Source organism: Labrus mixtus, chromosome 9 (genome assembly GCF_963584025.1).
Source record: "Labrus mixtus chromosome 9, fLabMix1.1, whole genome shotgun sequence".
Classification (NCBI taxonomy): domain Eukaryota; kingdom Metazoa; phylum Chordata; class Actinopteri; order Labriformes; family Labridae; genus Labrus; species Labrus mixtus.
The window spans coordinates 14,451,651-14,478,778 of NC_083620.1; the positions used below are offsets into that span (position 1 = coordinate 14,451,651).

General features: G+C 40.0%; 1 protein-coding gene across 1 annotated transcript; it reads left to right on the forward strand.

The window, feature by feature from the left end:
• Positions 1–1,145: 1,145 nt before the first annotated feature.
• relt (RELT TNF receptor) lies at positions 1,146–27,103 on the forward strand. The gene is made up of 11 exons (XM_061046411.1): positions 1,146–1,355; positions 14,772–14,846; positions 15,046–15,138; positions 16,137–16,321; positions 16,665–16,717; positions 17,126–17,380; positions 22,180–22,260; positions 22,710–22,788; positions 24,081–24,464; positions 24,609–24,737; positions 25,232–27,103. The coding sequence occupies exons 2-11, from the start codon at positions 14,805–14,807 to the stop codon at positions 25,233–25,235; spliced, it is 1,305 nt and encodes a 434-aa protein (XP_060902394.1). The 5' UTR covers positions 1,146–1,355; positions 14,772–14,804; the 3' UTR covers positions 25,236–27,103.
• The last annotated feature ends 25 nt before the right edge of the window (positions 27,104–27,128 follow it).

Consider the following 27,128-nt stretch of genomic DNA (forward strand, 5'->3'; position numbering starts at 1 on the left):
GGGCGCTCCTGAGCTTGTGGGGGGGGGGGTTAGGTGCCTTGCTCAAGGGCACCTCGGCAGTGCTCAGGAAGTGGCCTGGCACCTCTCCAGCTACCAGACCAATTTCCGGACTTGGTCCGTGCCGGGACCTGAACCGGCGACCTTCCGATTCCCAACCCAAGTCCCTACAGACTGAGCTACTGCCGCCCACATTGTTTATAAGTAACACCTGTGTTTTTCCTATTGCCACAGGATATAATATGTGCTTTGAAAAGGCCTGTGCTTATTGTACAGTAGTGCAGTTTTACAAATGAAAAACAGCAAACACATGCAGCACAATTAACAAAACTAATGAAATGTGTTATTATTTTTGATTTAATAAACTAAATGCTTGTTTAAGCATAAGTCAGAAGCTGTTGTAATGTGTAGAGACAAAGAGTTTTTAAGCCAAATGGAAGATCCTGGAAATACTTCCAAAACATTAGAACATAGTTTGGTGAGGTGGCCATTTAAAAACAAACAAGAAAAAATACAAGTAACCAATGTATTATTATTATCATTACAAGCAATACATTTCTGTAGCCTATATTGACTTAAGCCATATGGTTAGCCTACATCATGCTGTTATTTCAAATTTTGTGGCAGAAAAAAAAGTGTCTGTTTCCAAGCTATCGATTATTTATATAACACAAATGTCTTTTTTAAGATAAGATAAAGATAAGATAAGATATACTTCATTCATCCCAGCAGGGACATTTAGGTGTTCCAGCAGCCAGCATACATACAAACACACAACACAACACATATATACATACATATCCCACCCATACAAAAAAAAACATGAGCCCACAATACAGTTTGATATATGATATATGTAACTCAGGCTAAAGTTTAAAAGTTTAAATGTCTTCTGTCCTTACTTAAATAGGAGTCGTTATAAAGTGCAATTGCAGTAGGTAAAAAATAATAACCTTAAATCGGTTATTCATTAAGTTAAACATCACTTGGCTCTCAGAGAGACACCTTTGCGCATCTTCAGCAGGCAGGCTGTGATCTGCAGTCACTGCCGAGAAACCGAGTCACCGGCCATCAGAGGGGGTTTACGCACCAACACGCGCACGGGCGCACACTCGCGCGCGCCTACGCTGACAAGAGTTTCAGCTCGCAGCGATGACGCAGAGTGAGCTCACTGAGCCAGCTCAGTGTTTATGTGTCTTTTTTTTCACACACTGAGATGAGCCAGAGAGAAAGGGGGACCTCACTTCTACCGGCTTTGTGGTTTCTCGACGAACTTTCATCACACCTACCAACTATGTCCTACACCAATGATGCTCTTCTCTAGACACTGATTTCAACCCCATTTATTCACCAAACAGGTAAGCCTTGCTACTTTTTCACCTCGTAGTAACAATGTGAGTGGCTGCTGAAGCCGGTAGTTTAGTCTCGACAGTCTGCCGGCTCGTGCAAGGCTTCTCTCGCCGCAAAGCCTGTCCGACCGTCGTGACCACTTTTACGTACAGCGGGAAAATGACATCTTCATATGTAGCCTAAATCAACTTTTGTCTGCTCTTGGGGGAATCATATGGCTCATATAGAAGGCACCTATACAATTTCGGGGAAAGGGATGTTTGGAGTGTGTTTCTTCTTCTAAGTTTCTGTCTCAAACAGCAGGATTTTCAGTGAACAAGTTGACTGAGTTGACTTTTTATTTTTTACCATTATCTATTTTGGACTTGATGCTTTGCTGTGATCTTCTTGTAGTGAGTTAAATGAACGATAACAGTTCGTAAGGTTTTTTTCTCTCCTCTGCTTTTGGTATTAAAGTAGCCTAGGCCTATTAGTATGTTATTGTTGAAGTAGGCTACGTTTTATTTATTCTATGGGTATCTGAAAACCTGATATTGAGGTTGATTTCATTACCTTACAATACATCTGGGAACCAGTTTCTTCTGCCCAATGTCTGAGTGAAAGCGTGCCTGACGCACAGCCATGTGTGTACGTGATGACCTCACTAGTAGTATGATCCTCCTCTCTTTAAAAAAAAGTGCGGGCTTTGCTTTTTTTTCCAGATTGTAGTTCATTATCAGTGTAATACACATGAAACCCAGCTCATTTCAGTTTAAGCAAAATTACAGTTTGGATAGTAAAAATTATTTCTGCTTCCAAAGCATTTAGAATTGAAATTAACAAAAAGAAGCAACTATGGGATATAAAAATGAACATGAAATAAGTGTAATAGCTCATTGGAAGTTGTATCGTGCCACCATTGCATATTACATCACTTTGGTGGAATTGGCAGGATACCCTGTGTAAGAAGCCCTCCACATTGTGTTCTGGTGAGGGCAGGCATCCTACAAACACACTCACACAAGAACCAAGTTGAGACTGTCATTTTTGGCCAAGGGCTTCTATTGTTTGAGGCCAAATTCCTGCATGCTTTTATCAAAAAGAGGCTTTGTCTCAGACATAGACAACTATACACACATACAAGTGCACACACTTCCAGAAGAGGGCCATGTGACATCTTTACTGGCTAGTCCCTAATATTATCACAGTGTTGGCGTTTTTAGGATTTACCTGGATTAGCAAAGTTTATTCATTAGTTCCATCCTAGCATAAAACAGGTGAACAAAGGATTCGATGTAGCGTTCAAAATCATTTTAGATTTTTGATTTACGAGAAGATAATCTTCCTGTTTCCTGTTAGGTCGTGGTGTTCACGCCTTGTTGCGGGAACAGGAGCGTGAGTGTGTGTCCGGATGTGTAATTTGTAAGGGTGGGGAAATGTGAGTATCTCTCTATCCCAGGGAAACAGGTGTGGTTCACCAAAGAACATTTTATCAAGTGAAATTACAAAAGTGAGTTAGAGAGGAGCAGAGATGACAGGGTTGGATCAGAAACTCTTTCCAAGTTCATAGACTCATTTAAAAACTTCATGTGAGCCCTTCTAGATTAAAAAAGTTGTCATCTGCTGGACCAGTACCAGACATCAAAGTTTTTTTTATTGCAGATTATCATTTGTTTTTCTTCGCTAAAACAGTACAGTGGTATCACTATAGTCACAAAAGTATACTGACCTGACAACAACTACAAAGATCAATTTGCTTAATTCATGAGTTATGAAAATAACCCACTTTAAAACTAATAATGAATTCAACTGAGGCTACAATTTTGATTTATTTTTATGTGTGTGTGTGTGTGTAACTTCAGCCCAACAGGATTCCAAACAGGTTTAGCCTGTTACAAAATACCCTTTAAAAATATCTGTGTGATATAGAGTACACCTTTCTCTCCTTTCATGGATAAAATATAGAAAAGAAACATGATAAAGTTTACGATAAAATATTCACCGAACAATACGTACGGGTTTTGTGTGTTTTGATTGTCACTCTATCCGCACACACTGATGGATTGTCTTTTAAAGTTCTCTTGTGATGTAACTATTTTGGCAGAAAGTCACATTTTGTCATAGTCATGTTCACAGCACTCAGGCTGATGTCTGTAATTATACGACATACACACGTACTCTCAAATACCTTAATTAGGAGCTTGTGTCTGGAGCCGTGGATTTATCCTGCGCCAAATTTATCCCCCATTTAAACTCTTCCCCACCCAACATTTACTGTGCACTGTGTGTATCCATTGACGGAGAGGAAGAGATATTGACAAGAGTAATATATTTAAAGAGAATATATAAATATATATAATATTCTTCCTAATGACAGGAAGATCCAGGTGTGTATGACGCAGCCCTCGTGCTGATAACAAACGTACATTTAGAGATCATCATTTTAATTTATCAGACTGACAAATCTCTATTTGAGCATATGTGGAAGTCAAAGACAAAGCCAGGCTTTAATTAGGCCAGCACTCCTATCATCTGTCCGTCCATCCGTTCAACCAGAGTGGTTGGGAAGAGCTCCAGACGGCCTTCCATCCCCGTGCTGGCAGGCCTGCCTGCTCAGTGCATGTGCCAAAGAAATTCCCGCTGCAGCGACCACATACCCTGGTCCAAGCGTACCCAGTGCTTGGCACACTTTGGGAGCATCAGATAATGAAAGGGAGACCTGACTGGACTAAAATGTGGAAGATAATTGCACAAACATGCTCTCCTACTGACACTCAGATACATTTAACAGCTTACACGTGCACACCAAAAAACTATCTTAACAACAATATGGAACATTAACTCCATGCTTTCTCCGTATGAGGAGAAGATTTCAACTGAGGGGTTCAGTGCCTCTTTTAGTGGTGATGTCTCAAACCACATACTAATGCACTGCATACTACATACTCAAACAGTATATGCTGTACTGGATACTAACCTGCCCATTAATATGCTGTTAGCAACATGCTAAATGACAAGTCATGGGACTTCATCATAAACGTGTTTCTGATCTGAGCTATGTTGGATAAGCTAGCACCAAGCTAGCGCACTGTCGCTCCATAAATAGAATTCAATTAAAATATATACGTTCATTACACAGCTATGCAGTATTTTTTGACAACACATTTGGTTACTGTTGTTTGCATGCCGCTTGTTGGCTGGCTGGCAGCTCCACCATTGGAGTTTTAGTATGACCAGTGTGCTACTGTATCATACTTAAATAATCTATCCAATGCAGTATACATCCGGGTATTCCAAGCATACACACAAAGTTGCATACTAAAAATGTGAAACATACATACTCAACGTGACCTCATATTTAGAATAAACAGTATGCTGTTTCGGACACAGCCAGTATGTAATCGCTTAAATCTGGTTGAGCATAGTGCAAGTCATGCTACGGGGGAGTTTCCGTCTGTTCATGCTGTTTAGAGCCAGGACGTGCATGCAAGAGAGTCACATCCTGGAAGTTTGAGGTCTTTTTGAGATGAAGTTAACAAAGGTCAAGGATGTCATGGTGTCAAATGGATACCCTTCTATTGTTTTCTGGTGAATTATGTTTTGCCAGAAAAAAGGCGCCTTGGAAAATACAGCTACGTACTTCTGTGGCTAGGTACTCAAAGACTGGGACTAAATTTCAGTTAAAAAACAGTATTAGAAGACAGAATAGTAACCAAGTACATTTAGTGAAGTACTTTATGCAGCAGTTTGCTCAAGTTTACAGGACTTCAGCTAGCAATTATGTTCACTGCTGATTCATTTGCCAATTGATTAATTCCATTAAAAGTAAGAAAGAGTTCAAACACCATTCACAATAGTCTAAGCCTACAGTGAATTAGTTTCTGACTTGTTTCTTTCCAAAAATTAAATTTAGTATTATAGTCAATTTACTGTTGAACTAGAAATGCAGCGATTCCTGATGTATCTACTAGGACAAGTTGTTTTCCTCTATTGATCAAATACTTGATTTATCATTTATTTTTTAAGAGCTATACTTCTGCACCTGACTGTATCTGTGCTGAGAGGTGTCTTTTTGGTTTCGCAGACACATTTCAAAGCATTTGGTTCGGTCCAGAATGATCCTAGCAAAGGTAATCTTGCCCTGCTTGACTGAGTTCACGACCTTTCCCCCTTCTGTCTCCTCCATCTGCCCTGTCGCTCTCCTCTGTTTAATGACACAGTCTTAAATATAAGCTTAAAGAAAAGAGGAAAGCAAAAATGCAGACTTTTGCTACCACCACATGCCAGCTGTGAGGGAGGAAAGCATATCTGCAAAGAAACCCACATTCTGCTCGCTGAACTTGCCAGTAACCAATCGCTTGCTTTAAGTTGCCAGAACAAATCACACAGCAGCATGTATGGGTTGATGTCTTTGTGAGTTCTTGTTTGATATGTAAAGTGTGTGTGTGTGTGTGTGTGTGTCATGTTTTGGAGAGGATCCACACAGTCACTCATGTGAGGAGTGCTACAGACATGCCCAGTTACAAAACAACCGCTGAGTAATGACGATGTAGCCAACAAAGCTGGAAATTGAAGCTCTTGTCTGTTGCAGCACTTTTATAGAGTTATTTAATACCACTCAAACACAGCATATTTAGATGTGTAAGTATATGTGGATGTGAGTGTGCGTGTCTGTGGTTTGGTTTGCATGTTGGCAGCAAACTGTAGGCTTGCAAAATCAAGGTTTCTTGCTATCTTTTGCTGCTCTCACATATGTAAGATTTTTTACAGTAGGCCTAGACTTTGTGCACATATGGAGTTTTTAACATTCCCAGGGGTCTGCTTGTTCCCAGCGTTCACTCACCCTGACCTCCACCTCTTCCAAATGGGTAATGTCTCGCTTCGGACTCTCTGACCCAGGCGTTCCATTTAAGGAGCAGTTTGGAATTTTCTTATTAGTCCATAACTTGAGATTAATGAGTAAGTGAAACCAATGTCACGTCTGTCTGTTCAACAGGAAGCAAGAGCCAGAAGACATTAAACTTCTAGATTAGCTAAGAATGGAGCAAATAGCCTACAAAGAAAAAAGAGGGAACAGCTAGCTTGGCTCAAAAAGTCATAAAACATTTCTAAAGGTGTAACGATTCACACACAACTCACGATACGACACTGGGTTCCCGATACAATTTCTCACAATTTATTTTACATAATGAGACTGAAGAAAAAAGGTTTTGCCTCCGTAGCTGCCATGATAACGCCCGCTTGTTACAACCAACCGCCTGACGCTCACGATATTACTGCGATTCGTTTTTCAGAGTGCCGATGTGAACCTTCGGCACCTTTGAATCGATTTTTAACTGCCTCAAGATTAATATTTACATCCCTAAACACACATAATAAGATATCACTATCAACTGCAATAATAATAGCTAATTAAAAGATGGCATAATCTGTTGTCTAATACAAAATAATAGGATAGTAAATGTGTTGTTTTTTACATGACACATGAACCTCTGAAATGTGTAATTCTGCCTCACATGTTTTCCATTCTAACCACAGCATGAAAAATGAAACGCATTAGTTTGAACACAGAATCTATCAGTGATGAAAAGCATGTTTTCTCTGGCTGATCACACCTTCTCAAGTGGTAGGCTTCAGTAGAGAAGATTATTCCACCGACTAAAACAGCAATTGACCTAATCCTCTGTATTTGTTCGACAAATAGAGATGACATGTTGGAAGTGTTGTTTTTACACTTCATACACATGTTTGTGTGAATGAAAACAAGACTTGTATGATTATAGTATACATGTGCACTGACTTTATGTTGAGGAAGTTAGTGTGTGTTGGTCGTGGATTATAATTGAACATGTTGCAGGAACATGAGGTGTTGATTTACATCCACAGTTAATGAGGCTGGTGATGTAAGGGAAAATACCACACTCTCAAAAACACCTACTCTCAAACACAGTTTCACATCTCAGGTTGCCTCAAATTCTGCTGTTGCTGCCTTAAACCCTGAAAACAGTTAAGACTTTGGACTTCTGTAGGATATTTTGGTAGACAGTTGGTTTGTGGTTGGCTTCTGTTGGGTTAAAATGAAATAGCTTTTTGGCACTTTAGTGTTTGTGCTGAAGCAGAAAATAAAGTCTGACTTAGGCTTAAGAAAAACCAAATGTTTTTTTAATTGGTAACTTAATAATAATAATATTGGTAATCTAATAAATCAAAACCGGGCACCATGTTGGTCATTAATCATTGATGGTTGGGTGGTTTAAAGCCGTTTTTGGCGGGATTATGCGAAAATAATTTGTGGGTTTAACTTAAAAAAGGGCGTCTGTTTGTAATGAGTAAAGGGCACTTAGACTTTTCTGTTGTTAAACTAGATTTAACTGCCTTTGTGTTCATAAATTAATAATGGCTGTATTCAATCTGCTGTGTGGGATCTTTGGTTTCTACATTGGTATTACTCTGGCAATATAACCAAGAGTAAAAAGTTGAACACATTATTATATTATCCCCATTCTTCCAGTCACCATCTCTCCCTGTCAAATTTAACCACTGTCATTCGGGTTTAGTGATATCTGACGGCCGGTGTGCATCAGAGACACAAGAGAGGCCTGTTAGGTTTCTTCAGGTGTTCAGTTCCACTGGAAAACATGACGCCAGGCTTCAAGTCAACTCGAGGACGTAGAGAAGAAAGAAGGGGCACCAAGAGACAGCGAGAGGAACACTTCCTCAGACATTTGTGAAGAGGCAAGACTTTGCCCAGACTCACTTCTTATAATGAGACATTACCTGAGTACTAACGTAGAAAGTGTTAGTGTAAAAGAACCTTTCACTAGTGGATAATGGGCACTTCTATTTAGTCAAACAGAGGGTATGGTTGTCCCGATCACGTAGTTGTCATACACGTGCACATTATTTCTCAATCCATGAAATGTCTATAGCACAATGGAGTGTAATTACCTTAAACCTTCTTCTGCTGTCCTAGGCCTTTTCTATTGTATTTCACTCCATGGGCCGTAAGATAATTGCAAGTGCAACGCAGCCAGGTCTTCCCCAAGGCTGAACACACAATGTGACATAGTGAGCGTAATAGGTAGCTATTATCAGCATGAGAACTTTGTGGTTTTCTTCTTTTGTAAGGCTGTTTTACCTTACGATAAAGAGGGAAATCCATGACTTTAGAATAACCTCTGGGATGTTTCATCAGCCATTTGTGAATCACAGAAGAATTAAGTGTCATAAACACCAGTATGTTTTAAAATTAGCACAACTTGGACTAAGGCTAAAGCTAATAATAATCTCTTTAACGATGAAGAATGTCAGATCTTTGGAGTACTGGTCGTTGAAACAAAGGCCAGAATAAAATACCCCTCCTAATTTTTGACTTCTTGCAGTTGGCTTACATTTTTTGTGATCAAGGGTCCAAGATGAAAGATTGTCTTATACAACGAGTTGTGTGGGGCAAACCATGAAGTTGAAAGTGATCCAGCAATTGATATCAGAAAGCTGGGTTACATTGTCGATATATAAGTGGGTGTCGTCAGCATAACAGTCATACTGTACACTGTGTTTAATGATCACTTGACCCAGGGGAGCAGCACATTTTAACTTCAGTATTGGGCCTAAAATTAACTCTTGAGGAACTCGTTGGATGAAATGATTATGAATTTACCACAACCGAAAAGGTGCAAAACAAAACTGTACTATTTATATTTAATCAACATCTAGGGCTGTCAGACTTTCAGAAAACTTCACCTGGAGTTTCTCCTGCCAGCCCCATAGTATTTTTTCTGCAGTAAATCTGAGTGGGCTGATGTGAGAACGCAGCAGGATATTATCCGGAGAATTCACCTCGAGCCAATGGGAGAGGGAGTGACGTTTATATCCTGTGACTGCTGAATGGTGCATATAGTGTATGCATGCGACTGCTACGATCTACTGCTACTTTGAGGAGTATATGTGAACAGCCCGGTCAGGAGAATATCCGGAGCAGTCCTCCTGAAATTATCTAGATATACGAGTGTATATGTGAAAACTGCTATAATGATAAATTCCTTTAAAACTTAAAAGTAATGCCAATGTTTTTCTATGAGCCAGCAGGTATTTATAGTATCTTATTTTCCCTTTTCTCGATCTACTGTCATTGTCTAGCCTCATAACGAGACACTATTTTCTATTTAGATGAGTATATTAAGAATCCTGTTTCACCTTACAAACAATCTATGAAGCTGTTGACTCAGAAGTTGAATCATTGTCACTATTACAGACTATAATTTGTAGCTACAGTCTTTCAGCTTAAAAATGGAAGGTATGTTAGCATGACAGTGTATTTTTGTGCTTAAATATATTGCAGCATTGAAAATCAAACAGTCTCATGTCTGATGAGAACCCACGTGACACACACACAACTCATTGTTTAGGATCCAATAACATGGCAGCATGACCAGCATCTCCTGCATGCCCAGTCACCTCTAACTCAAAGGCGAGGAGTTCCACTCATTCTTGTGTTTCCTCTTTTGTGGTTCCTTCCTTCCTTCACAGATCCAGCAGGATTTCTCAGTTCAGCTGCTGCATGACATCAAGGAGCCAGAAAAAGCTTCTCAAACACATTAACTGCGATTTCGGTCTTCGCCCCAAACCACAACCAAACAGAATAATGTCCCTGTTTTTGTCATGACTTGCCATAACTTCTTAATTATTGCTATTTTTAGGGCCTCTGACCAAAACAGGACATATGACTGGTCATCTGATGCTGTCACTATGTGTCAAATAACATCTCCAATGTTTGAGCAATTACTGTTTCACACTTTGAGATAAGTCCTCATGCTCTCCTCCCTGTCCTCTTGAGGGTTTAATTTAAATCCTGTTTTGTTTTTGTTTCACATAAAAATGACTAAGGCATCATGGGTGTTGGTGTCTTTTGACCTATTAGCTTTGTATGCTGGGATATTCTGAGAAGTGTTAATATCCTGTTAAATCCTCCTCTTCCCTTGCCCCCTTTATTTGCCCGACGCCCTTTTTTTTCTTTTCACTCTCCATTCTTATTACACACACACACACACATACCTACACTCACTGCAGCCTCCCAAACCATGGCACATAGAGGACACATGTGTGAGACCAGCAGGGTCACCGAGAAATAAAATGCAAAAAACAGGATCGACACAAGAACTGAGGGTACAAGTCTAGCGCGTATAAGAAGCACACATGGAGCAGAAGTATGATAGTTTAACGATGTGAACTTAAACAGATACAGCAAGTTAATTAACCATTAACAGAGATTAAGTCTATACTAAAATGCTTTCTTCATTGTTTTGTATATCTATGCCAGATGATATAGGGTGCCCATTTATGCAGCAGGTTATGCTGTATGTTTTGTTGGCCGGTTTCACTGGAAAAAAACATGCCATCATTATAAAAAGTGAAAACATTTCTATGTATTACTCAGAACTAGATGTTTGGTGCTTATTCAGAGAACTTCATCAGGAAACTAAGTAATTTGCCTAGAGGTTAGAAAAGGGCCGAATGTCATGACTTTAAAAAAAAAGGTTGTTTTTAACTTGCTTGTCGGAATTGAACAAAAAATCTTTGATCTTTTATTATGTCTGTTAAATATGGGGCAACAGCCTAAAGCCTGTAAGGCAAGTTTAGCATAATGACTAACATCTCTTAAGTTTATTAAATCACATTGTATGCCGATACGAAGATTTTCTCATGTTTGGGAGAACAAAGTTTGTTCAATTTTTTTTCTGTTTTCCACTCGCTGTGCAAAGCTATAGCTGACAGTCTGCTGGGTGTACCTTCATATTTAGACACACACTACTGGCACAAGAAAAAGGAAAGTGTTTCTCACATAATGTCCCAAAACTAAAAGATGAAAAGGATTGCTGCTCTGCTGTGGGTCTAAGTAGCACTTGGTCCTGGGCGGACTGAATGTTTGAGGGACAATGAGGCCATGCATGGAGACAGGAGCGCTCGTGTGCCTGTAAATCCAGTGGAACTTCCACGTGTGGAGTTACTTTTGTAGTGGGTTTGTGGGGAAAGCCTCAGACAAAATGGATTGAAACGCATCACACGCAAACAGTGTGGGCCTGGCTAACCAGGCTGTGAATGGTGGATTTCTGAATGCATGGCTCAGGGAGTCTGCACACTTTTAACATCCTTCCAGGACAAACTTTTACATGCATTTTGAATTTTGAGCACATTTTAGCTTCATGCAAAAACCTTTTCCACCAGGTTAAATGAGCAACAGTCTGATTATCACAGTTTACTGCAGTTTGCAGACGTTTCAGTGACTGCACTTCTGGAGTTCAAGTGAGGTTGTCCGAGGAAAACCGACATTCCTCAACCCCTCTAACCGGGTCCAATTCGTTACTTGACACTTTCCAAAAAAGACTTATTTAATTCATGGTCCCATTTTTGTTTCGCTCGCTCTATCATTGTCGTTTTATTGATCATATTTTCCCCGTCTTTCCAGCTATGTGTGCTTGAACGTGTGTGTGTATAAGTGTATAAGTAAGTAGGCATGTGTAACTTGAAATTAGCCTCTTGCTTTGGTTTGAATGGCATTTTAACAAACGCTTCTAAATATATCATGGTATCAGGCTGAAGTTTGAGCATTTTCACTCCCTGTGGCTTTCTCCTCTTTCCTTCCCTCCCTACTTCTCTCCCTCTTCATATATCGACCCCTTGCCCTTCAGCCCTGTGTTGTTTTTTCTAACGAGGGTTTTTTTTGTAAACACTTTATCTTTTTACTTCATCCCTGAAATTATGCTTCGGCAGCCTGTCATATTTTTTATTTTTTGTTTGTATAAGGCACAGCTTGGTGTTGGCTGGATATTATGGCACAACAGACGTGTGTGTATGTGTGTGTGTGTTTACTGAATGTGTGTGTGTCACCTGTATGCATACATATCAATAACATAGGTGATGAACATCAAACTGATTAAGCATATTCATCCCCACAGACTTACAGTACATTTACTATAACCTTGGATAAATGTATAGGCACATGTGTGTGTGTGTGTGTCGTTTTGTGTGAGTACATGTGTGGACCACACATAGGAAGGGAGTGACTGGGTTTGAGTTAAGAGATGTTGAATTGCTTGATAATGAATGTTTTAGACACCATATTTTGCTGTGTGGTCAAAGATGAAGATGTGCATACACACATAAACACACACACACACACACACACAGACACACACACACACACACAACACTCACAAACTGTGATAGAAGGGGCATGTTCTAAAGACGTGTCCGGGGTGTGTCTGTGGTCACAGTGACAGTATAAGACTCAGTCAGGTACACTAAGTTCTTCATTCAGCTACACAGACTTCACTGTTTGTGTCACTCGTCACATCGAGTTGCAGTTTGGTGTTAAATCTGTCTCATAGTCAGATCTTTACTCAATTACAGATTTATTATTTTTATTTTGTATTTTTTAAATCCAGTAGTCATTTCTTTATTTACTCTTGAGTAGCTCCAGACACGACTTTTATAAATTTTTGTGTGTATTGTTTTAAACGGCTGCTGAAAAGTACGAGCATATTTGAGTTTGGTCTTGACTCAGCATTTGTAGCAGCTCACACAGCATCTTCACTGAGTTGCCACGGCAACTGGGTCAGTCAACTGCAAGTCTGAGGTAGGTATGCTGCTGTGTTTCTCCCCTTTCCTCATAGATTTCTGTATTTTATTTTCTTCATCTCCACTTTCTACTTTTGTCTACTTATGACAGAAAAAAATGACTTGCTTCACATCTTTTCTTTTCCCTCATTTTTCTGTGAACATCTGTTCTTTCTCTTCTCTCCATTTTTGCCACACATCTTCCAAATGCCTCTTGCGTTTACTTAAGTGGGACTGTTTGACAAGCATATTTCCTGCCAACCTTTTTTGTCAGAAACATTCTCTTCTGCTGGAGAAGAAACAGACAAATAATAAAAAAACGTTCCTCAGATTTTTGGTATATTTAGCTATCTGTTTTTATTATACCAACAAGGACTGACGCGATGCAGGTGAACTCACAGTGATGATTGTGTGACTGCCTTGTCTATAATTTTGAAAGTAAAATCTCCACCAGAAATAACCTGCTGTGTGGTTACACATAGGCCAGATCATGGTCCCTCTGATTATTCAAAAAGCCTGTCATTGTGGCCACAGATAGAAGCAAACGGTGTGCAACAAACTTCAGCGTTTTATTTGACAGTTTAATTTTGAGTGAGGTGAATTATTTTGACTGCAACACATTGTTTAAAAACTCTACTAATACTTTTAAAGGATCCTGGCTGGTCAGTCTTGATGATAATGCATTTTCTTGTATCATTTCTATTTGGCTGATATGTGTCTCACTTGTTATCACATGTTAAAAGAATGGGATCAAACAAACCTGAAGTTTAGCTCCATATTCAGAACAACTGGTGAGAACTCAGTGACCCGTGAATTTAGCCTAAACCCTCTGCTTGTTGGCTGCTATAAACTGACCTGAGAATTTCTCATTGACATGTGACCCCCGGTTAGATTTCATCTCATTCTATAGAGTTATATAGAGCCCCAGTGAAGGACACGGATAAATGCTTCGCCCAACACATGTTGTCTGCATATGATACAACATATATATGTATGTGTGTGCACTCTAATGCTATTTAAGAAAAATTCTTGTCACATTTTTCGGAGCTTGATCCAGCTAACTTTAGATATGACACCATTATTTTGCTGTAACACAATCTTGTAGCACACATATGTGAACACATGACCCCTGATTGGTTAGGCTGTTTGTTGAACACATTTTTATCATCCTCAAAACTGTGCTCTTTTATAAATAAAACCCTAATCATTCTTTCTTTATTTTTGTGCAGTTTCGATTCCAATACTCCTTAAAACTGTCTCCTACAAACCTAAATGTGGGTGAATTCAGCATCATGCAGCTAATTTCTATGTGTTTCCAAATGAATATGTTGCAGCATGAATTACTGTGAGTACCTGAGGCCCAGGAATAGCCTCAGAAAAGCCCCGGTTCATTAACTCCTGTGCAAGAAAAGAACTTGACTCATGTAAAATGCTATTTACAGCAATTCTCAACAGCTCCTTACCTTTCTGTCACAGGAACAAACATGCTCTGAATAAGTCACACAATGACTCAGGTGTTTTTCACTATGTGAGCATGTGTAGCTTTGTGTTACTGCAAATGCTTATGTGTGTGTGTTTCGAGGAGTGAAAACATTTCATTTCTCAAGTGTTGTAATGTCATCAATTAGGTCGGGATACATACATATGTCATGTTGTAATGTGGCAGGTCAATGTCAGTGGTCAACAAGTTGTGTTTGCAAAAAGGTTAGGCGTTGTGTTGACCTTAGGGAATAGTGTGAATTGTCTTGTGAAGTGTTTGTGCACATGACCCGAACATGTTGAGTGATTGACCCTTTTCCTGCCCTGTTTGTGTCTCTTGTCTCCTTTAGATCATATGTTCATAGAAGAATACATTGAAGAAGATGAGGAACCACCTTTGCTGCTCAGCTCTCGTCCTTCTTACGGTAAATATGTGCATGTGCTTATTCCTGCGTATGTGTATTTATTCAAAAGAAACACTTGAAATGGGTGCAACACTCTTTGCATTTTACATCATTTTGTGACTTAATGTCATGATTTATTGAGTGTGTGTGCAACCAGTTCTGCAAACCTACGACCTGACTCATGAGATTATGTGTGTATGTGTCTGCGTGTGTCTTCCAGGTGTTTAGCTGTGGTGGGACTGCAGCAGTGCGGTGTCGGTGGGGGGAAGGGTGTGTGTGTCTGCAATGCCCTGCTGGTCAGGAGCCTACCAAGGTGAGACTAATACTCATATGAAATTATTAATTATAACAATAAATGTCTTGTTGGGATTTATTTTTAGAACATTATATCTTTGTTATTATATTATGTTTCTTTTTTTAGTGATTTTATGTTCCTTTTTTTTTTTTACATGTTTGTCCCTTTAAAAACCTAAACTTGCATCCAAAGTCCCCTAAGTATCCCTTCCTACTAATACCTTTAAACTGCACTTGTTTCAGATATAGCGGCACTCCTTATAAGGTAAAATTCAGAGCTTTAAGAAGTATTGGAAGACGTGCAATTGACTCCTGACATAGTCAGCCACAGCCAAATTCTGAGTCCAAGGCTCTTCTCGGAATCTAAACAAATAACTACACAATCCCCAAAACTTTGTGGAAACAGCAAAAAAACGGTGTGAATGTATTCGCAGTAACAACATAAAGGCTTAAGATAGAAGTTTTAGTGATTAGCCATGGGAAAAAAAGTTTATTCCCACCATTTTACTGCTTCCAAAGCCCCTGGCCCGAGATACAGAACTGAGAATTCAGCTCCTCTCTAACCTTATAATTTATGTTTAGTCACCACTGTCAACATAAATCAAGCTATTCATTGTTTAGAGATGGGAAATATTTATGACACTGTTTTATTTGAACCAAAGGGGGATTTTTGTCAAGGTGTGTCATGTTTCTCTTCTGTTACAGTTTGTATTCATGAAGTTGTTGTAGATCACAAACTGTCACTGTTACAACAAAACTGCCATTCATTTATATTTACCTTAGTTGTCTATGTACGTTTTTATGTGTAAGTATAAAGAGTGTATCATTGTTTGATTACAGTTAACACAGACACAGGACTGCAATTAAGAGCTGCCTGTTCTTTGAACTGTACTACTGTGGCAGAATTTGAGTCACTAACACTTTGACAGCACCAAAGGAATTCTTCAGTTTGTCCCCCCCCCCTCACTTTTTTTTTCGAGCCTCCTTTGTAAGTTTCAGTATCTTCTTTCTTTCCAGGCTTGTGAGCAGATTCAAAGTCCAGCAGAGGAAGTGCAATGCCGATTGTGCCCGACTGGAAGCTTTTCTGAAACGCTCAACTCTGAACTTTGCCGCCCACACGCCTCCTGTGAGATCCTCGGCCGTAAGGTTGCGACTCCTGGCACTGCGACCTCTGATGCCCTCTGTGGAGACTGTCTGCCTGGGTGAGAAAAGCCTGTGTGTCTGTCAGTTTGTCTCTGACAGTGTTTGTTTTACCTGACTGGCAGTTAATCCACCCATAGTTACTGGAAAGTCTGGGCTTGACGTAATAAGTGCTTTGCCTAAACATGTAAACTCGTAAACCTTAATTTGTATCACAATTAAGAACTTTAATTTTTGCGGTGTGGAAAAAGAAGAAACGCACATACACACGGCATCATTCACCACAATAGGCAGGCATCGGAAAAAATATACCACAGGATAAAACTAAAACTTCTATAATTGTAAAATAGTCTCCTTCTTTATCCCCCCTATCTAACCATGAACTATGCTCTTTTCTTTTTTCAGGTTTCATTCCACTGCCACAGGGCAAGTTTCCACACAAAGTCCCTGTGTGAAAAGTAAGCATGATGCTGCAGCACATCACTTGTTAGCCTTTTCACATCTTCTCTATCAAACTTTTTGCATCTTCAAATACTTGTATTTATATGTGTGTATGTTTGTGATTAGTACAAATAACTTAAATTGATTAATTCAAGGAACAAAGAGGTGATGAGAGCTCAGTATCACTTTTTGTTTTTAGTTGTAATCTTGCTTAGCTGTTTTTTTGCTTTTAAAAGCACAAGTCTGAATAGAGAATACAATCTATGTCATTCATTTGATCAGGAGCTATGCCCATTATGCAAAGTGACAGCTCTGAAATAAATTATCTTGAGCATTTCTTAAAAATATGTTTGATTTCCTCGCTGATGGTCCATTATTCATTTTCATCCTGCTTTCTTTTTCTTGTCCTTCCCCTTTTCTCTCAGCATCTTTGCATGTCAGAACGGTCCGCACAGTAGGTAAGGGTCCGTCCAGCGCTGCAGGAGGGTCCGTCAATAGCACAGCGGTTCGCAACGCTGAGGAGAAGACAGCAGAGTATGCCGTGTTTGCTTTGGTGCCCATCTTCTGTGTGATGGGCCTGTTGGGCATCCTCATCTGCAACATCCTGAAGAAGAAGGGATACCGCTGCAGCGCTGACAAGGAGGGGGGTGACGAAGAAACTCCGACACCACAGAAAGAAGGTGAGAGGTTTGAAACGAGATATTGGACTAGAGAATAAAGGAAAGAAAATGCAGGAGAAAGAGTAAAGATCAAAACTGAAAAGGAGGGTGATTACAGGAACGAGCATTTAAAAAAAAAAAATGCAATAGCACACTCGCACACTCGCATGCACACAGTGTGGTCGACATGGCAAAGCCAAGCCAAGCCAAAAAGGGCAGTGTCTTTGTGTGCAGCCACAGTGCATGCATCTCTGAGATGTGACTGCACGCAGCCCTACATGAGAGGCTTTTTTTCTTTTTCTCTCTTTCAACTTTGACCTTTCTGGGGTCTTAGCATGTCATGCATGCTGTGTTTTCCTAAGCACATGCTGTTATTCTTGTAGTTTTCCTATTTGAAAAGGGGGAAAAAAAGCATTCCCATCAACTCTCTCGCCCTGCTGACATCAGAGACAAACCGCCCTGTTAAAACACAGAGGGAGAGGACAAAGAGGGAGGAAGACAGTCGGGTTTTTAACTAAAACAGTTATAAATGTCAGTCAATTGAAACTGAAGGAATTAGACGGGGGAAGGATAGAGAGGGATTGAGGAAAAGATCCAAGCGTTTGGTCACCACACCCGTTTTCTGTGTGTGCACAGTTCAAATGTAACATGACTTCTCTTGTGCTCTGTAATACAGTTAAGTTGTATAGTCCTGGAGGACTCTTCATAGACCCGAGTACTTCAACCTTTGACCCAAATGAAAATCATTTTCTGTCTCTTTGAATCAAGTAATCTGTCTCCTGACGTTTTTGTCGCACATGGTTTTTGTCGTAATGATGAGTCAAATGCTTTGTATGCTTCCAGTACACAGACCTCTGAGTGTACTCATATTTCCTTTATGCCACTTTGTGTTTCGTACACTATACTTATCTGGGTCTCAGGTAAAACCCTCACGTTACATTTGATATGTTATCTACTGTAGCCTAACTAATAGAAGCTTTTCAACAGTGGGACAGGAGTGTGACCTTTCCTGGTTCATTGCCATATAGAACTACAACACATTTTTACACTTTGTCTTCAGAGTTGACAGTTGAACAAACTCAGAGTTCATTCAAGTAAATGTTGCATACTTACTTGTGTGTCAGCTTGGTTGCCTCTTGCTAGTTGACATAGCTGAAAGCTAGTTTGTTTGGGAGCTAATGAGGCATAGAAGTATTTGTCCTTTGTAAAGAGTCAGATAAGATGATTGATACCACTTTTTATATCTTATCATTCAACATTGAGCTTCAGCTAGTAGCTTAGCTTAGCTTACACTAGGGATACAGCTTGCCTGGCACTTCGTTGAGTGCTTACTTACCTTACTACCATAACCTTAAAAAGTCTCTTGTTAGCATTTTAGTTGTTGAATAATCAGTAGTGTTGAGAACTGTTAAACAGTGCCAGGCTGACTTTATCTGTTCCCCCCAACTAACAGTCCTTAAGCTATGCTATGCTAACTCACTTCTGGTTTAAACTTAATATTTCACAGACAAATCTGAAATAAGTATCAATCTTATCATTATTCTGTGCGAGAGTTTTGGGGGGGGGGGGGCTGCCCACAGCGAGTGCTCCTGAGCTGGTCGGGGGTTTGCTGAATTTTATGACTTAAACATACTAGTCACTTAACGAGCCCTTTACTTGCCCTGTTTGAAAGTGTAAACCTGTGCAGCTACTGCCATTAAGTGTGTAAGCATGAACAGGTTTCAAGGCTAATCTGGCTTTTCCGTGCTACTAGGCTCAGAGGAGAGCTGTGCTAGAAAGCCATACGTTTTCCTTTTTTTTTTTCCAGGCTTCATGACATGTACATCTGCCACCTCCGTAAAGACTGTTTTTGTCAGCATGTCAACTAACTGTTCATGCTGACAAAACACCTGCTGCTTTTGACAACTTACTGTATCTGACACGAGTATTTAAAGAATGAATAAGGCAGTGACATTTTTACAGACACAGAGATCAAATAATTCTTTGTTTGAGTCATTTAAAAACCCTTAACATCAAAGGTTTCTGCTGCAAAAGGTGAAGGTTAAAGGTCAGGTTAAAGGGCATTTTAATCATGATCATAAATGTACGTCCTGGAAAGTGTATTTTGATGTTTTAATTTCTTATTTAAAGCTTCTAGTGCATCACATTTCAGCCACCAGTTTTCAATTAAAACTTTTTTTTTTTACCTCTTGGAGCATGAGCCAAACACTACAGCTTTCCTACCTACTAAGTCTTTAGAGCACCTGCTGCAAAGCCAGTTTAGTGGATTAAGAGGAGGTGATCCAGGGACAGCAGACCTGCGAAAAGACTGCACATATCATGGTGATGATTTTATGATGTTTCAGTTCAACATCTGCTCTTATAGCAGATATCTGAAACATCAAATGCCCTGCAGAAAGAAGAGTCGGTGTAAGGCATTTGGGGACACACACGTGAAATCGCACAGCAATAGTTTCTCTGCCTGCCTTTTATTTCCAGCGTTGCCTCGGTCGTTTTCCATCAGAACGCGTTGTTGTGAAACTTAAAATGTCCCTGCACCCTAAGGGAAACTCCTCAAGCCCAACCCCTCTCACAGTTCTCTCCTGTCTTTAAACTCTCCATTCATCTGATTTTCTCAGTTCCCTTAGACCTCCTCCCTTCCCTGTCTGAACATGACACTAACCATCCATCTCTCCTTTCCCAGCCAGATCAATAATTCAGTCGGATCCTTACCTCATGGTTCATGTCTCCTCTTTCTTTCTCCTGTCCCCATGTGTTCTCTTACTCCCATGGTTACGCTCTGCTGTTTTTTTCTATGCACAAGGACAGAAAAAAAAAACATACATTAATAAAAACTAATATTTGAATATGCAGATTAGACTTGCATAATAACTTTGAATAATGTATAGGTACTTATTAGGGTAACAACCGTCACAAGCAAAAGCAAAATGAAATAAGTTAAAGGAAAACTCTCAGCCTCTGCTCCCCTCTCTCTCTCTCTCTCTCTCTCTCTCCTTCTATACAAAATAGGGAACAGATGCTGCAGTGGTGCAATGATAAGCTGCAAGTCAGTGTGAGGGAGACAGATATATAACAAGGCGTGGGAGCGTAAGCAAGGTGCCTAGTAAAGTTACCAACGACAAAAGACAGTGGGTGATGAAAGGAAGATAGGTGGAACAAGCAGGGAGAAAATGAAGAGGTGTAATTTGCTGCATGGGAAAATTACCTCCCTCTTTCCTTCTCTTACTGTAATGTAACTTCCCCTGTTGCGGTGTGCTGTCTGTGAGTCAGTTGTAGTCCTGACTTGGCTGAGGTCAAAGACAAACTTCTTACTCAAGCACTTTTCTGATCATCTCCATTCAGGGGGAACACCCATGGGGTTGAATTGCAGCAAGGCCACGCTTAGCTTGGCAAGGCTGAAAGTTAGACTCTGCAGAGCTGCAGACAGAGAAAAGTTTGACTGAGAAAAGAAGGACAAACGCTGGGTCCACAATGAGGGAAGAGTCATGAGCTGGAATGAACTCTGCAGTTTTGTGTTTATGAAGCAGGAATCCTGCTATGGTGTCAAAAATGGCAAAGTTAAAGGTAACATGGAGTTGTTGTAGTTTTAGCCGAATTAGCTCCACTGGGTATCTGCATTAAAGGCTGTCAGAGGCTGGAAAGTCAAATTGGCCCAAGAAAAACTCTGAAGACAAAGTGAGGGACAGTTGACTTCATGTGACTGACATTGAAACACATGCGTCTGACTTTGTAAAGGGAATTAATAGCAGATGGGTGTCACACTGTGAAATGGATGCCGTTATCCTCGCGGAGCTCCAGCCACAGTGGAGACGGAGCTATTGTCGTGGCCGAGCAGCCTGACTCCGCTTATAAAAGAAACATAGAAATCCACACACACAGCAGCAAACAAATGCATCCATAGAGTTATATTTTGCTCTGAAACACAGAGATATACACACAGTATTGAGGGGGGGGGGGGTCTGGTATATCACACACACACACACATACACACGCATAAAGCCCTGTGTGCTTAAACAGCACTGAATGGAGCGTGAACGCTGAGTGAGCTATTCTGGACCCCCGGCGCCCTTGTTACTTTCCTCTCAGCTGCTTCACTGTGCTCTTCTATTATGGGATGGTTGGGGGAGTTGCCATGGAGGCATATCTATTCTTTGCTGTTCAGTCATCCACATCCATCCTTATCAGTCCCATCGTGCACTGGGGCACCATATACCAGCCTCGACATGCACTGCATGAACTATGCTCACTCGCTCTCTGACAGCTGAGAGTGAAGCTGGCCGTAGAGAGTGGAATCATACTTTAGATTTAATAAAATGACCTTAAAATCTACAAAAATAGTTATATCAAAGTTAATATTTAAATGTAGGTGTGGTTCTGGTATGCATTTATAAAAGCAAGTATATTTATTTGCTCTTTTAATGATATAGTTTGATGAATTAATCACTTACAAGCTTTTTCAAGTAACTTTAATTGCACTTAAATGTTTTCATCAACAGAATGAGGTCTCAGTTGCCATGGAAATGGCAAAGTTATCATGTGACCATATGGTATTGAGACATATGTGTGCTTAATGATGTGCTACAAAGAAGAAAAAACTTTTTCCAGCTCAAAAAAAAAATCATAGTAAACATACCAAGATTTCCTTACTTGTTATGATATGTGCATGTCACATAGTTCTGTATGTGTGTTGTTAAATTTGATGTAATTACACAAAGATAGAGTCCAGGATCAGGAACCTGAAATGCAGTAATAGTGCTTATTCTTTATGTTGGTTGACAGAGTGTAATGTTTCCCGTCTTTGTCTTTTTTTCTTGCCTTAGGTAACAGTTTCCCCTACATTTCTGATGACCTTAACGAAGACACCATCAGCGTGCTGGTTCGCCTTATTACTGAGAAGAAAGGTATGTGCAGAGAAGTCACTTCTGAGCTGGCGGTCAGACAGCGATTTCATGTCTTGTGGCTTTAGAGGTGAACATAGCATCGTCATTGTACGTCATCTATACTACTGCAGACCAAGACTGTCCCCTCCATGGTATATCCATGTGTTGTTAGAGGAGGATAATTAAACCCCAGTGAACCACTGCAAACACAGCAGAAAGTGAGAAGAGACAGGATATGTTCTTATAAAGTTGTCACTTTGGAGAGATGAGTATTCAAAAGATGAGAAAAGCTAAATGTTTCCAATCATCAACCAATGAGCAGACAACATTTAAATAAAACTTCAGGGTCTAAAACCTCTGTCCTGCAGACAGGGATAGTTTAACTACTCTGAGTTACAGTATTGACTAATACAATAGTTTACATTAATGATGAAGTCTCATCTGAAAGTTTGTCTGTGTGTTTGTTATAGAAAATGCTGCTGCACTGGAAGAACTGCTTCTGGAGTATGAGAGCAAAGAGCTGGCCAAGAGCAAGAGCTCGTCAATCAAGTATGTAACCACTTATACACACACACACACACAAACACAATTACACATGCTCAAATAATGTCATTTTTATTATAAAAGTAATTGTATTTATAATGAAACAGTGTTTTTAGTCTACATAATCATGACAACATGTAATTATTACACTTATTTAATCCTACCTGCAACTTTTATGATGTTCCAAAACAGGAAAATGTACAGTAGGCCACATTTCCTCAGTCGAGCTCCTCAGTTGGCTGACTCCTGGCAGTGACTCAGTCCTGCATGTCAGAAATGTAGATCTCACACAGCTGTAACCACTGTCTCCTGCCTCATGAGTCCTGAAACCCCCAGCCTGTTACTAAGCTTATTGGCTGTCACATAGCTAGAAGTCACAAGATTTACATGACCAAGCTAATTGTGGTTTTCTAACTTTGGTTTACTCTGTGGCCGTTGAAATTGCTCAAGTAGTCAGAAGCAAATCTAACAAGTCCAGCAACATGCTGCTGCGTGCCACAGTCTGCACCGCTGTGATTAGACTTTTTCCTCTGCTCTTAACTATCAGCACTTTTCTCAAAGTTTGAATGATCTTAAGTGGACCCTGTGCACTCCAACATTTATGCATAATCTACATTAGTAAAAGAGTCAGAGGCTTCTGCTGCTCCATGAGCTGCTGTAACATGTAAGCTTTAGATTCGAGAACATTTTGACACGCATGCCACACACACACATGCACAGAAAAATCTGGAACGCTTTCAGTTCCTGTGTGTGTTTTTGTGTGTGGGTGTCTGTGTGGGATGTTCTTGGGTTACAAAAGGTCACCACTAGTATAATATGGGAACACACACACACACACAGCTCCATTCATCTCTTTAGAATTGCCTTTATCTGCACAAAAAAACAATGGAAAACAAAAAAGAGTGCTGAGCAAATACACACAGTGCACAGTTATAAAATATAAACCTTTATATATGTAAAAATAAATCTCTTTTTTTGCCAGTTCATAACAAACAAATGAGATGTTTTGACATTTTTGGGGTTTTTTCAAGGTCCCAAAGGACTCTCATTCTAACTTTGTGCTAGCCACACAGACGTACATTAAACAGCATTCTAGTGAAGTAATATGTCACAGCATCATGAGCAATGTTGATGAGTTTAGATTGACATATTATTTTACACTGGATAAAGATGAGAGAACAATGTTTGATTTTGCGACCGAGTCCACTCACTGTTTAATGAAATATAGATATAAAACTATCATGTTTTCAAAAACATATCTAATAAGTTCCCCGTCCCTCTCCTGCTACTCATCCCAGGTTCCCGATGCTGTCTCCCCTCTCTACCTTCCGCTCCCTCCCCAGACTCTGCCCCCATCAGTCCCACCTCCACACCATCTCCGGCCTCTCCGGCCTGGCCCCCAAACACGGCTACCGCTGCACCCGCTGCGCCCAGAGAAAGTGGCCCGCAGTCCTCATACCTCCTCTGGATTCCCTCAAAGACCCCCTGAAGCCCCCTCAGACCTTCATCCTGCCCTCCTTGGACACCTCCGCTGACCAGCAGAAGAGACCCCTGCTGGATGGGGTGTTCGCCGATACCCACCACACACAAGCTGCTGTGCCAAATACTATGCAGGAGAAAGTGGAGAAGAGTGAAGTGAAGGAGAGGAAGGAGGGAGAGCTGACTGTGGTGAATGTGGGGAGGTGAGAGGCTGACACAAAACAGAAGTTCCACATTGGAACCTGCAATGCAAATGTATTAATGTTTGGCAATTAACTCTTGCCACTTTTTACTCATCCTTTGTTATCCGCATGTTACATTAATCACGTCTTTTTCTCAACCCACAGATTTCAAGTCGCTCAGATCCCTGAGCAGAAGCCAGTCCCTGTTGAAACCAAAAGATCCTCTCAGGAGCAGAGACACTCGCTGTTCGGAAGCAAATCCTTCTGCTCGTCTTCATTCTCTGCCATCAGGAGGTACGACACCGCTACACACAGTCATACTCTTTCTGCTCTCACTCTGTCCTTCTATTTCTCCATCACTGCCTTATCTTAATTATAAAAAGACCGATGAAGTTCCCTCAAATCAATGACTAACTTTCTCTTTTTCTGCATTACGTAGTTTGTTTCTCTGGTAAAGGGAATTATACACCGTGTGATCAGTTTAACAGAGGAGTGTCTTTAAAATCATTTGGGAAATTAGCTTTTTCTGTTTCCTATTATCTTGTCATGCACATTTGCGGACATTCTCTGAATCATGTGGCTCTGCCTATTGTCATTACTGTCGGTTAGGTTCAATGTTAAAATAGGTAGGTTATCATTTAGGCTTCAAATTTATCCCAGTTTAGAAATACTGTAATTATCTACATGGGCTTTGCAAAGGCTCAGACATATCTATGACTTACCTTTTTTTCCACCTTTACTTCTTTATTATGCCGCCTGCTCATACACATATTGTTTTTCTCTTCCAGATGAACAGACAGAGAGACAGTGTACTAGAACGCTACCTTGCTGAAGATAACCTCATCGTTCACCTGACGACTCGGCAGCCAGCATGAATAGTGTTTCTTACCGACTGACACTAAGAAACAAACTTCAAGAGCCACCTCCTGCTGGAAGAAGTTGTTTAGTACACACACGATAAGAGGTACACAACTGTATTTATTGTTACAGAAAACAAACTTACTTTGAAAATATAGTCCAACTCATATCACAGCTGCTTTCAATCCAAAGGGAAGGATTTCTGTACGATTACACTGAAGGGACAAAGTGGAGAGATGCTAAAAGGAATGATGATATGGAAACATGTGCACTCTTAGGGCCTGTATCCTGCACCTCTGTGTCATTAATGGACACAGGGGTAAAACACACATACTGTAGACTGACATAAAGCACCCATGTAGGACACATCTGCATCATTTAAAGAGCATGCACAGTTTTACTTCTGCGCAGTGAGGGGGACAAAATAGTGAAGACAACATAACTGAGAGACAGCAGTGATGAACAGACAAGTGTGAACGTGTAAAAGAGAAAAACATTAAGCCAAGTGGTGTGTAATCATGGGGAAAGTTTTCTTCGCTTAGCCAATTAGTCTTGGCTAAAAATACAAACCTTAATGACTTTTGGTTATAATACACTTGGTGAAAGACCGAAGCACTACAATAAGTATTTCAAGGATATCAAATGAACTTGGGAGGAACTTACAGGGTAGATTCGGGTTTTTGACCTTGAAGATGTTGAATATTGTCTTAACAAAGAGACTCTCTGAACCTTTGATATTTCAAGGAACACTCACCCTGTAATGTACCCCTTCCCCCTGCCCCCCTCATTCAGCATTAGTAACATTTGTATTTTTAAAAAAAGCACTGTCCATGTGAGTGACCAGGGGCAAAAGTGTGCTGGCAAAGAATGCCCCAATACAGTTTTACGGCATTTCGTTCAAAACACTGCGTTGTGATGGCAGTTAAAGTTGCAAATCTCATCTGTTTTTATTCGAGTTCCTGAGTGAATAAAAAAATGAGATAGATATCACCTTTGTAGAATAGCACTTGTAAATGAATGTATATATGTAAATATGGGGGGGTTTAAACAGACCATACCTAGATTTTTATAATTCTAGAATCGAGTATGTATGAAGTGAAAGACACAGCACCAATAAGTGACCATTTGCAACCCATCAATGAAAAACAAAAACATTCACACATCATCATGCATAGAAGCTGAATAGCTACATTCACTACAGAATATTTCTTCACAATTCTGTCTGACGTGTCATCTTTTATTTACCAAAACAAACAGTCAAAGCTTCTGTTGCATTATGAACTTTTAAAACCTACAGTCCTACACACACTCACACACACACACACTCACTCACTCACTCACATACACACATACATATTTATTTTCTATTGTTTAATTAAATAAACCAACCAGCGGCTACAGAAGATTAGGGGTTAAGATTCCTCAAAGTCTTCCAGCTCAATGGCTTTCAGTTTACATCCTAGTGAGTTTTAAAGAGTGTACAGTAAGCAGGGAGGTTTTTAGCTACTCATTTTCATATTTTCTCATTTTGTTACAAGGAATATGAAAAATAGTCCGGAGGACTGGATTTGTATTGGTTGCTGCGGTTACATGTCAATCTGTTTTCATTAGTATTATTAGTTATTATTTTAGAATTATTATTATTATTATTATTATTATTAAATGTGTTAAAGCTGAAGTGTTGCTGGCCATAAGGAATCAAAAAAAGAACATTCATCTCATCAAGTTTGTAGATTGCTTTTATAACATGACATTCTTCTGTATGATGTTTTTACTCTTGAAATAAAGAGGTGTATTTTAAATGGTGCCTTGTTTGTGGTTCTTGTT

Coding starts and splice junctions, on each gene's coding strand:
- relt (XM_061046411.1), top strand. CDS start 14,805: ATGAGGAACCACCTTTGCTGCTCAGCTCTCGTCCTTCTTACG. Junction 22,261..22,709: donor CCTTATTACTGAGAAGAAAG/GTATGTGCAGAG, acceptor TGTTTGTTATAG/AAAATGCTGCTGCACTGGAA. Junction 24,465..24,608: donor ACTGTGGTGAATGTGGGGAG/GTGAGAGGCTGA, acceptor CTCAACCCACAG/ATTTCAAGTCGCTCAGATCC.